This window comes from Caenorhabditis elegans, chromosome X, assembly GCF_000002985.6.
Source record: "Caenorhabditis elegans chromosome X".
Classification (NCBI taxonomy): Eukaryota; Metazoa; Nematoda; class Chromadorea; order Rhabditida; family Rhabditidae; genus Caenorhabditis; species Caenorhabditis elegans.
This window is the reverse complement of record NC_003284.9, coordinates 9,056,421-9,068,007: the sequence shown is the minus strand read 5'-3', so window position 1 is coordinate 9,068,007 and position 11,587 is coordinate 9,056,421. Positions and strand designations below refer to the sequence as shown.

At 35.0% G+C, this 11,587-nt stretch overlaps 2 protein-coding genes and 4 non-coding genes across 6 annotated transcripts; 2 read left to right on the top strand and 4 right to left on the bottom strand.

Annotated features, from left to right (window-relative positions):
* Positions 1 to 1,345: 1,345 nt before the first annotated feature.
* F47E1.4 (Solute carrier organic anion transporter family member) lies at positions 1,346 to 5,185 on the bottom strand. The gene is made up of 11 exons (NM_077131.6): positions 5,017 to 5,185; positions 4,910 to 4,970; positions 4,653 to 4,767; positions 4,468 to 4,605; positions 4,150 to 4,422; positions 3,472 to 3,715; positions 2,863 to 3,424; positions 2,730 to 2,816; positions 2,032 to 2,259; positions 1,690 to 1,984; positions 1,346 to 1,643 (listed from the first exon to the last, which is right to left on the bottom strand). Exons 1-11 carry the CDS (start codon positions 5,162 to 5,164, stop codon positions 1,608 to 1,610), a joined length of 2,187 nt encoding a protein of 728 aa, NP_509532.1. The 5' UTR covers positions 5,165 to 5,185; the 3' UTR covers positions 1,346 to 1,607.
* A 962-nt stretch (positions 5,186 to 6,147) lies between these two features.
* Positions 6,148 to 10,356, bottom strand: F47E1.2 (Solute carrier organic anion transporter family member). Its single transcript, NM_077130.8, has 11 exons — positions 10,201 to 10,356; positions 10,095 to 10,155; positions 9,841 to 9,955; positions 9,646 to 9,783; positions 8,794 to 9,078; positions 8,308 to 8,551; positions 7,594 to 8,167; positions 7,459 to 7,545; positions 6,756 to 6,983; positions 6,413 to 6,707; positions 6,148 to 6,368 (listed from the first exon to the last, which is right to left on the bottom strand). The coding sequence occupies exons 1-11, from the start codon at positions 10,346 to 10,348 to the stop codon at positions 6,309 to 6,311; spliced, it is 2,235 nt and encodes a 744-aa protein (NP_509531.1). The 5' UTR covers positions 10,349 to 10,356; the 3' UTR covers positions 6,148 to 6,308.
* F47E1.10 lies at positions 8,608 to 8,661 on the bottom strand. Its single transcript, NR_071790.1, has one exon. It is a non-coding gene; the product is annotated as an Unclassified non-coding RNA F47E1.10 (non-coding RNA).
* On the top strand, positions 8,614 to 8,728 carry F47E1.t3. The gene has a single exon. It is a non-coding gene (tRNA).
* A 922-nt stretch (positions 10,357 to 11,278) lies between the features above and the next one.
* On the top strand, positions 11,279 to 11,382 carry F47E1.8. Its single transcript, NR_071789.1, has one exon. It is a non-coding gene; the product is annotated as an Unclassified non-coding RNA F47E1.8 (non-coding RNA).
* On the bottom strand, positions 11,279 to 11,428 carry F47E1.16. The gene has a single exon (NR_071788.1). It is a non-coding gene; the product is annotated as an Unclassified non-coding RNA F47E1.16 (non-coding RNA).
* Positions 11,429 to 11,587: the final 159 nt, after the last annotated feature.

Sequence of the window (11,587 nt, the reverse complement as noted above, 5' to 3'; positions counted from 1 at the left end):
TATTTTTTAAGATGTTCTGCGGGAGATAATATTAAAATGTAAGGGCGGTGAGCTTGGATTTGTGATTATAACGGATTGCACATAAAACACTGAGAGTTCGTATGTGTGGATAAGAACGAGAGATTACAATTTTGTAAAGCTTGCTAAGATTAGTTGTGAATGAGGAGAGATGGGTTCGTGGTGTGAATGAGGAGAGATGGGTTCGTGGTGGTAAGATATTCGACGAACGTAGATGAAAAGCAAATAGTTGAATGATGATGAAACTTTTCATTTATCTGATTTAATTTTCGGTGAAGAATTTATTTTTTAGAAATGGTTGAGAAAATGGAAACAATGAGATTTCAATAAAAGATATAGTTTATGTTCAATCGCCACAGTGGAAAAGAGATATTTTACTTTTTTTATAAATGCGAATGAAAAAAAAACGAAAACACAGTTTTTCATTCAGGCACTCCTTGTTGAGAAATGATGAATACGTTCTGTACTGAGGGGACTCAAAATAAATGACCTAGCAAGACATTATATGACTGATGCCTAATGTGTGCGCAAGGGCTGTGCAGCTGTGCGCATGCTCTCAATGGTTAAAATTAATTGTTTCCTCCTCTTCTACATGGCCAGCAGGTACTAACGCACGGCTACGAAACTTTTATGAATACTTAAGCAGAGAAGCTTGCTAAGATTAGTTGTGAACTTGCTAAGATTAGTTGTGAATGGTGGGAGATTGGATTTGAAGAACGACAAAAAAGGCAATGCGTGGAGGGGGAGGAGAAATCGGGTAGCTGAATGGCTTGAAATTAGATTTTTTAAGAAATTTAAGAAATGTTGCATTGTGACGAAGCTAATGTTTTGTTTATCTTTGCAATGATTGAAAAAAAAATAAGGAAGACATTAGACATATAGCCAAGGAAGTGAATCAAGAAAAGGGTATAATACATTTTAGCCAACATTTCTTTTTCTTAAGATGTTCTGCGGAAGATAATATTAATAAAATGTAAAGGCGGTGAGCTTGGATTTGTGAATACAGCGAATTGCGCAGAAAATACCAGCGGTTGAGAGTGAGATAAGAACGAGAGATTACATTTTCAGTGGCTACTGCGCAATTATATACATATTAGATAGAGACAAAAATTCCGTTGTTACCTCTCATTAGATCTGCGTGGGAATGTGCCTTCAAATCGTAAAAAAGCATAGGAACGGAATTTTTAGAATGACAATTCACAGAGTTTCCAGCCATAATACTTTCATTAAAACGTGATTCATTGAAGTTAATACGATTGAGGTTGAAATAATTATTTGTTGAGCTCCTGTTCAGACACATGTTTTGCGCTAATTTATGGAACATGTATTAATGAAATATAAATTTATATGGATAAAATACGATTATTTGACACCTTTTTTTTACTATTCGAATTTTTTACATGCATTCAAAAAATGAGTAAAGAAATTTGCAAATTCACTTAGAATTTATATGAAATGTATGGGGAAGTCATGTAAATTAACAATATATAAACAAACGGATTGAATATATGTAAGTGTTGTAAAATTACACAACTACTGGCTTTTTGTGTCTTCAGCAACTGATTAAAGTTCATTCGAGTGGAAGTCAATCATATTTTATCTGGGTTTGAAAGAGCTTCGATATTCTGCAACATAACGGTTACAAACTTTTATGGCACAATCCTTACTTACGTCAGCAACAGGATCATCCATAATTTTCAAATTTCCGGCATTTTTCCATACGTAAATATCACTGAGTAGGGAGATAAAACGAACTCCCACATACAACAAATGCATCCAGATTCGAAGGTGATCGGAATCATAAATTGAGCATGACCCATTGGCCCCGTTGCATGTCTTATCCCATACACGACAAGCGGTATCGATGACTAATCCCCAAATAATGGACGATGGGAGAGTACCGAAAAGTGAAATTGCCATTCCCTGAAGACCCATAGACAGTGAACGACTCCCAACATCAACTGATCTGAAAAGAATCGTTAAAAATGTTTCTCTGTTTATTCCGAAACTGACCTTAACAGAATCAGCATATCTGGAACGACCGCTACACCCGCCACAAAAGACCCTAGAAGAACAGTTGCCAAAAACAGAATGGAACTGAATTGACATTTGTTCTGACAAAAGCTTTTGCTCACGACACCACTTTCAACACATTCACATGATGCGAAACCGATAACGGGGTCAGATCCAAATTGAGTAGCTTCACGACACCCAGCATGACACGGGGAAAAGTAAGCCGTTCTGAAAACCAGCGAGGTTTCGAATGTTTAACAAGTGACATATGGTATTTGCGAATTGTGTAACTATAGCGTGATCTTCGATTCATTTGTGTTTATGTTTGAAGGAGAAGAAACTGTTTTACGGTTTTGTTTATACACACTCATGGATCCAAAAAAAAAAACGAAATTTGAAATGTGACTTTTTAAAAAACTAGTCAAAAGTTTTTTACGTCTGTTCAAAATTTTCAAGAAAAATGGGTTAATTTAAGATTTTGTCGTTTTCACTCGTCTATATGCAAACTTAAATTTATCTCAGTAGATAAGTAAATAATTTTTTCCACATTCTTAACCAAGAACCATCATTAAAACAGCTTTTACAAAATTTGCATTAAAAAGTGATAATTTAATAAAACTAATTTTTGGCTGCTGCCACATGTATAATATGTTGATAATTCTCATAACAAGTTTACATTCTTACACCATTTAACTTACCCATCAGCACTGCAAACTGGATATAAATGAGCATTTTCACATGAACATTGTGAATTGCACTCATTTGTAAAATTGTAATTTAGTTCCCTAAAGACTACATTTCATAAACTTTCTTCACATTTTTCACACTTACCTACTGTTTAAGCCAATTGAATTGACAATTAAATTACACCCAATAAATATTTTTGATGAATACACGGTTATATTTAAAACAGACACAATCATCATCAATAAAGCAGTTTGGCGTCCAGTGAGTCGGAACTTTTTTGTAATAAATCCACCGAGAGCAATTCCTAGTCCAAATCCGAAAACTCCAAACATTGACATATAACGATGTACTAAGTATTGAGGAATTCCAAATTGAGTTTCCAGATATTTCGGTAAAAACACGACGTAGCCTTTGAACGCGAAAATGTCACAAACCCTTCCCAACAAACAACCCGTAAAAATTTTAGTTCCCAACACTGATTTACAGGATATAACAAACTCTTTGATTTTCATTTTGATAGGTTTTGATTCAGAAGCTCTTCCATTTTTGTTCTCGCGGATTTCACGCAATTGTAAAGTAGAATTTTTTCCTTGTGGAAAGAAAAACAGCAATAATGAAGGGAACATACTAAGAGCCCCAATAAGCAAAAATCCCAACCACCAGGCCCCAATCCATCCTTGATTTACTGGAGTCAGACCGCTGGGTGCTGAAACAAATTATCCTTGAAGTGAAACTATTTAAAAAAAAGTATACCTTGAAGAGTGTAATAGAATTGATTGGAAAAACTGCCGATTAGATATCCACAAATGGGACCGAGTACTCTGATAGAAGCAATTGCTCCAAAATACATTGGAAGGTGTTTTTTCTTAATATTATCATCCAGTAAAGGGATTCCAAGATTCCAAGGTATAGTCCTTCCAACTCCGAGAAAGAACAATGAGACGAAAAAGACAAGGAATGGCCAAATGTTTGATGATCCTGCTCTGCATTTGGAATTCTGAATTCATTAATAACAAGTTCTTTAGAGTAACATAATATGTCAAGGAAATTATTTTAATGCCAAGGAAAGTATTTCAGCTCACTTTTAATCTTTCGAAAGAAACCTGTCAATCTTTTTGGAAAATGTTTGTTTGTTTAAGAAAACACAAGTTTGAAACGATGAAAATCATTAAAAGTCTGCGAAAATCTACACTTGGAGCACATTTACATACTTACTAACTTGATGAACACTTACTAAACAAATTTTTTTAGATCAATCTGCTCCTCTGCGGCTAAAAGTTTTGATGGGAGCGTCTCCTTCAAATGACAGAGATTTTATTCGGAAGTTTATAGGCGAGATAAAATACTTTCCGCGTGGGCCAAGTTCAGCATTTTTATAACTGCATTTTTACAACAGCAGCTCAAATATGATTTTTTCTAACATGATCTTACTTCTATAGAAGCCCTCAAAAAATTGGTCAGTTTTCCGCATACTGTAAAAGGGACAACAGCTTTCGTTTTCATTTTCTGAATGTCATCGATTGAACGATTCACTCTTCTGTGTATAAACATGGAGAGAAGCTGTTTGATACTATTCTGGCTGTAGTTATTTTTCACCAAATTGTCTGCTTCTATCAAAATTCCCTTCATGAGATATCCGTCTATACCAAAAGTCACATTTGGATTTGAACCTTGCTCCGTTGGTTCCGTTTGAGTTTGTTCAATCTGAATACAACACTTTTCTATTTAAATATCTAAGCATCTTGTTACAGGTGTTTTGTCATCGGTCAAGTTCAATAGGAACTGATACGTAGAACTTGGTAATTGATCTTCCATTAGCGGATATGACAATAAGTCTTTCAATGTAGAGTTTGGCAAGAGTTGCGAAGGCGTAGGTCTAAGACTTTCCTGCAAAATGAGAAGATACGCCATGAAACATTGAAGCAATTTCTTACTGATATATTCAAGCCATTGGTTTTTTGCTGCCTTGTGGGAAATAAAAAGTTTGGTGTCCCCAGCATTAGATATGTAATTGACATCAATAACACCCCACCGCCAATCCAACGGCTTCTGAAAAATTATTTTAACTACTGGTTCTGAAAAAAGTCCACAGTTCACAATTTATGTAGTAGGTTCTAACTTGTTTTGCCATACGACTAATGGTAACAAAAGGACCGTTTCAGCCTCAAACAAATGAAGATAGAAAGCTTACCGGTTTCCTTTTGAACCAAAATAAGACATGATAACGACGCACGGTATATATCCACATTCAGCTGAAGCAGGAATATGTAATTTACAAATTTTTCATTTAACACTCACTGGCAGAAACAAGTAAACCTGAGATGCCCGATGACATTTGAAACTGTCGTTCAATGCTTTGCAATGCTGTGTAAATGTAACTTGCTCCAATCGACTCCAAGAAAAATACAACAACAAATAAAACTATGAAAATATAGATTCGCTGCATTTAAATCCCTGAAACTATAAATTTAAAAGTCTTAAAATTCAAACTACATACCTAAAAATACAAACAACAAAAGTGAAACTTGTTGACAAACTAAAGTTCAATTTGAAATTTGTTTTTCTTTATATCAGATTTTGAAACAAACTATTTGAAAAATGCAGAACAAAAAAGTTATGTTTCATGTGAGAACCGAATATGATTCACCGAAAAAATAACTGAATACCCTTTATGTTGTCCTCTTTTTATTGTTAGTTGTGAGAATTCCTATTATTGTCCTCTGCATTCCATAAAATCGGGGATGTCAACAAGTTTAAAATGATATTTGAAAACCTATTTGAAAAAGAGGCTTTAAATGCAAAAAATAAGAACATTTCGTACTCACAGTACAAAATTAAATTTAAATTAATCTTTGTATGATAACTCAAGAATATGGAAAAATTGTATACTCATTACGAATTAAATAATTCCTGCAATAAATTGTTGATTTTGTGATTATATCGAGAAATCATTGTTAATCTATCTGACGCCGGGAGTTTTCAAAACCAAAAGTAATGTGTTATTTTTAGTTATTTGGTTTTTTTTATGTATTAGCGCCTTGATTCAACAAATTAGAAAAGTTTTTTGAATCAAAACGTTGAACTCATCTGTTAAATCACCAATTTTTGAATTATATTTCAACCAGCTTTTTCTTTGATTTTCCCTCCAATTATTTTTCATTACCATTTTGAAAAATATATTAAAGTGTCTTTATGCATGATAAAACTGTTTTGCTTTTGTGGTGATCCGAGTACAACGTGATTGAATTAGAACGATATAAATCATTTGCAAATTATGTGTTTTTATTAAAATTTTATACATAAAAAGGTCTTGTACGTGCATACCAAGAAAAATATTCAAAAACAGAACCGTAAGATGTCAGCCGCTTTCACTTTCTCAAAAAATGAAGATGGGGTCTTGTAAGGTGTTGTTTTTTTTTCCAAAATTTTGAAACAAACATTTATTATGAGCTGAAAAAAAAAACAATACAAACAAACAAAAAATGACTATATCTCTTTTAGGAAATGAATGAAATGAACAATTATACCAGTATCAGATCAAAGGCAAATAAAATTATTTGATGACAAGTATGAGTTTCAGTTAAGATCAGTTATTGGTCGGGTTGAACCGCTTGCATTTTTATCGAATTTCTACGAATGTTGTCTTTTTCCTGCAAAATACTGTATAAAACCTCTTATTAAAACCAAATCTTACTTCGCTAACCGGTTCATCCATGATATTCAAATTTTTCGCATGTTTCCACACGTAGACATCTGTTATGAGAGCAACTGTTCGAATAACAACGTATAACAAATGCATCCAGACTCTAAGACGGTCTGGATGATAGATCGAGCAAGAGCCACGGGCTCCATTACAAGCTTTGTCCCAAACGAGACAAGCAGCATCAATTACAAGACCCCAAAGAATTGGTGATGGAAGAGTACCGAATAATGATACCGCCATACCTTGGAGCCCAAGGGACAGTGATCGAGTCTCTGGTGGTACGGACCTTAAAATTAAAAATGATTGGAATACTAAGAATTGATTAACAACAAACCTCAAAAGAATTAACATAGCTGGAACAACTCCCAAACCAGCTACAAACGATCCAGGGAGAACGGTCAAAAAGAAAATGACGGAACTCGTTTTGCAGGTGTTTTCGCAGAATTTCTTGCTCACAACACCTCCTGGAGCACATTGGCAAGATGTGAAATCTAGGACAGGATCAGATCCGTATTGCATAGCTTCACGACATCCAGCATGGCAAGGAGAGAAGTATGCAAAACTGAAAAGCTTCATGTGAATAAAATAGGATGAAATGAACGGCGACTACCTAATACTATTCAATGGTACTTGTGTAATAGATACCAAAAAATGATTACACAAATATTTTCATTCTTATGCTCAGACGTGATTGTTACAATTTCTAAAACACAAAAAGAATGTTCTTTTTAGCGAAAAATCTAAACAAATTTTGGGGTACAGCCACCAACAAGTAGCTGGAAATTATTATAATAACAAAGTTGAAAATTCAATTGTTATTTAAATGAGTTCTGCATAATCAAGTTTGTAAATTTTCGTATTTTCCAAAAATAAAATAAAAACACAAGAACTTACTTGTTTCACTGAAACGTGAATAAGAATTCAAAATCCGAATAGAAACTTATTTTATTTCAATTTTTGTTCCCATTTTCGAAAAGATTCCTTTTTTCCGTTTACTGTTTAAATAACAGTTTGTAAATGTTGAATAGGTTACATACCCTGTTTGATCGCAAACTGGATATAAACGAGCGTTTTCGCACGAACATTGTGAATTGCACTCTCGAGTGAAATTGTAGTTAGTTTGCCTGAAACCAATTTGTTTTTTTTCTGTAAAAATGATGTCTTCAGCAAACCTGTTATTTGAACCAATTGAATTGACAATTGATTCGCACCCAATAAATATTTTTCCAGAATACAAACAAACATTGAGCGTAGACATAAGCATAACAAACATGGCTGCACGTCTTCCGTTCAATTTCAGTTTTTTCGTTACATAGCCACCGGTTGCCACTCCCAAGCCAAACCCGAAGACTCCAAACATTGCCATGTAACGATGCACCAAGTATTGTGGAATTCCAAAGTGGTTCTCCAAATATTTAGGCAAAAATACAATGTATCCTTTGAAAGCCAGGACGTCACAAACTCGGCCTAAGACACTTCCCATGTATATTTTCGTGCTCAAAACCTTTTTGCAAGATTTTGCAAAATCTTTCAGTTTCATTGTGATTGTTCTGTCTTCATCCACTGATTTCTTTAACTTTTCTTTGTGAACATCCCGAAGTTGAACTGCGGAACCATCACCTTCCTTTCCTTGTGGGAAGAAAAATAACATAGTGGATGGGAATAAGGCGATACTTCCAATGAACAAAAAACCCATCCACCATGCTCCAATCCAAGTTGGATCAGCTGGTGTCAAGCCATTTGGAGCTGAAAATTGTATATTTTAAAAGTATTCTCAATGTTTGCCAGAAGTTTTGAGTGTCATTCAATTCTGGAAATATTTTGGTCATACATTTTGTAAACGTTTACAACTTTTCAAAACATTCCAGACTCGTACAGTAACTCACGGTTTAAGGTGTAGTAGAATTTGTTGCAGAAACTTCCGATCATATACCCACAAATTGGACCTAGCACACGAATCGAAGAAATCGCTCCAAAATAAGCTGGAAGACTCTTCTTCTTAATGTTATCGTCTAAAAGTGGTACTCCAAGACTCCATGGGACAGTCCTTCCAATTCCAAGAAGCAGAAGAGAAAAGAAGAATACCAAAAACGGATAGCTGTTGGAAGTTTGTTCCTTGCACTTTGAATCCTGGTAATGTAATATATTAATTAGCGACGTTTTGAAAATCGTTATCATGGAAAATACCAACAGCCGCCATAGCTCAGTCGGTTAGAGCGTGGGCCAAGGCCCAAGGTCGCCCAAGGCCCAAGGTCGCCCAAGGCCAAGGTAAGCCCAAGGTCGCAGGTTCGACCCCTGCTGGCGGCAAAAATTTTAAAAAAATAGTTTTATAATTATTTATTTGAAGCTTGCTAAAGTATGGTTTTACCCACCTTGATGACAGCTCTTAACGAATTAGTAAGCTTTCCACAAAACGTAAACGGCGCAGCCGCACTAATTCGAATTTTTTGAATATCCTTTGTTGAAGTATTCGTTCTTCTATGAATGAACAATGATAATGAGCTTCGCAATGTATTCTGGCTAGTATTGTTAGCTATTAAATTTTCAGCAGCCACCAAAGCTTCATTAAATAACCACCCATCAATCGTATAAGTACTGTTCCCAGATTGTCCTTGTCCAATTTTAGGTGGTCTTCCAATGGGCTGATATTCTTCTATCTGTAAAAACTCTTTTACATAATAGTTATCTGATTTAATTTTTCAAACATGTATGATTGAAAGAGTCGGATCTTCATCCGTTTTCACTTTTTTATCTTCCAACGCAAGCTCAATTATTTCAAATAAACGCCAAAAACCTTTGAAAACCAGATTTGCAGCTTTCGCGCTAAGGGCGCTGTTGACGCATCTCGCGTGCCCTTGCGCACATGGCGTTGTGAACGATTTGTCATTCAGATTGGAGTCTGTTATTCAGAGAGTCTGATAGGTGGTCGTGCCGAAAGGCTCGACTTTTTATTGTTATTTTCTAGGTTTACTTTTCAATGTTCTCCTCAAATTAAGGTTTTTTGAATAGAGAAAATTCTATTCATTTTTAGTAATGTTCTTCTTGGTTTTTATTTCCAGATAATTTGAGTCTGGAGGTTTCTTGTGTTTAAAAGACATTTCTTATAATAAATAAGGTTTATAAGATATAAAAAGGTCTTTTGTGTTAATTTGCCTTGTTTCTCTTTCAGATTTCAAACAGCAAGGACGTGAAAAATCCTTCTAAAGTTTTCAACCATAACTTACAGGTGTAGTGTCGTCTTCTAAATTTATCAACGACATATAGGTATCATGTGGCATCCGGTCACGAATCAGTTGATAAGACAAAAGTTGTTTCAATGTGGAATTGGAGGCCAATTGTCCAGCTGTTGGTTTCAACTTCGCCTGCAAAAATGGAGAAATTAGTTTGAACTTTACACTGTTTGCGTGCAAAGGGCCTACCGAAACTTCTGTAGTGTTGATATCATGATGTCCTTGCGGGAATAGAAAATTGGGCGATGCCAACATCAGATATGTGATCGACACAAGAATTGCTCCGGCTCCAATCCAGCGAGCTCTGAATTAGGAATTTTGAAAATATTGATGCCATTGAACCGAAAATTACAAACTACAAACTTATACTGCACTCCATTAAATTCATGTGTCAAGTTTTAGTGTATTTTATATTTCTATTACCATTAAAACTTCTAACTCACCGGTTTCCTTTAGACCCAAAGTGAGCGATAAAAACCACACATGGAATGTAGCCAAAATCACCTGAAAATATGATTTTATAGGGAAAATCTGGAATGAAAAACTTACTAGCAGAAATCATGAAGCCAGATGTTCTGGATGACATTTGAAATTGCCGTTCAATGTTTTGCACTGCAGAGTTTATATAACTTCCTCCGATCGCCTCCAAAAAGAAGACAAAGGAAAATAATCCCAAGAAGATATATATTCGTTCCATTTTGGAACCTGAAAATACTATAGTTTTTAACTTAAAAAAAAAACATGAAAAGGTAATAAAACGTTAAATATCTGCTCTACTTGCAAAAACTGATGTTTTTATGTCATCCTTAACTGTTTATTTGCACTACAGAAAACAGTGCGTGCAAGCGAACAAAACAGAACAAAATGGAAGGTGGGGTTTTCTCGAATTGAAGATAAGCGATTGACAATACATGTTAAACGAAAAAATAAACATAAGAAATAAATTATGTTTCTTAGCCCTCTGATCATATCACGGCTCCTATGAAGACGAACCACAATGTTCAACTAGCTGCACAGAAATAGCTAAGCTTCTTAGAATCACTGCAATATTCAGCTTAAGCGCAGACGAAAAAAAAATGTTGCGTCGGCGATTTGCAAAACTAGATCTGATTTGACTGCAGAGGAAATAGTTACAAAAAAGGGAAAATCAAAGAAAAAATAAGCTTTTCTGTGTGACCCTGGAATAACATAAACGCATGAAATTTAAAATACTCAGATAGTGTTCTGGTATTCAATTCATTCACAGACTTGCGGATTTGAAAAAATGTTGTACTAAAAACTAAGATTTGTGATGTACTAATGGTAAAACGTTCGGATAGATAACTTATACTTGTCTAGAAGTTAAACCAAAAAAGTTTTTTAAACTTAAAACCCTTTCGTAAAAATTAAATACTTTTGACGATAATTTAAAGAAAACCGTATTCATCTAGTTATTTTGATTTTGCCCACGCAAAGTTGGAAAAAATTCTACAAGATCAAAAAATTAATCTACACTTTAGAGATAGGCAAATGGATTCAAACCAGAGCGTAGTTAAAACTGAATGAAAAGAAAAAGCATATAGTCACTAAAAAGACCCTTTAGTAAAACCATAACCTGGCGGCAAGAATAGGTCAGAAACGAGGGGCGAAGGTGGGTGGGAGGGACAAGAGGAAAAGATGCATCACACATCGCCTTTCGCCTCTCCGCCCGATTCATCGTCAGTACTACACAACTTGCTGATGACTTTTGCGTCAACGTCGTTGTCGTTGTCGTTTCCCGAACGAACAATGATTTTTAAATGAAAAATGGGCAGAATACATGGATGATAGAAGGATACCAGGAATAGAAGACGACAGGCGTGTTTTTAGTGGCAAAGGTATGGTCCTTCTAACTGTACCTAAGGTGATATGTGGTGCTGTTGTTCTGGTTTCTGATTCTCTAATTATCAAGTAAAAC

What these genes read in the sequence shown, in the direction of transcription:
- F47E1.4 (NM_077131.6), bottom strand. Translation starts at nt 5,164, where the DNA reads ATGCAGCGAATCTATATTTTCATAGTTTTATTTGTTGTTGTATTTTTC. An exon ending in AGGTTTACTTGTTTCTGCCA is followed by an intron (nt 4,971 to 5,016) that starts GTGAGTGTTAAA and finishes TTCCTGCTTCAG; the next exon opens with CTGAATGTGGATATATACCG. An exon ending in TCAATTGGCTTAAACAGTAG is followed by an intron (nt 2,817 to 2,862) that starts GTAAGTGTGAAA and finishes TGTAGTCTTTAG; the next exon opens with GGAACTAAATTACAATTTTA.
- F47E1.2 (NM_077130.8), bottom strand. Translation starts at nt 10,348, where the DNA reads ATGGAACGAATATATATCTTCTTGGGATTATTTTCCTTTGTCTTCTTT. An exon ending in TTTGGGTCTAAAGGAAACCG is followed by an intron (nt 9,956 to 10,094) that starts GTGAGTTAGAAG and finishes TTCCTAATTCAG; the next exon opens with AGCTCGCTGGATTGGAGCCG. An exon ending in TCAATTGGTTCAAATAACAG is followed by an intron (nt 7,546 to 7,593) that starts GTTTGCTGAAGA and finishes AATTGGTTTCAG; the next exon opens with GCAAACTAACTACAATTTCA.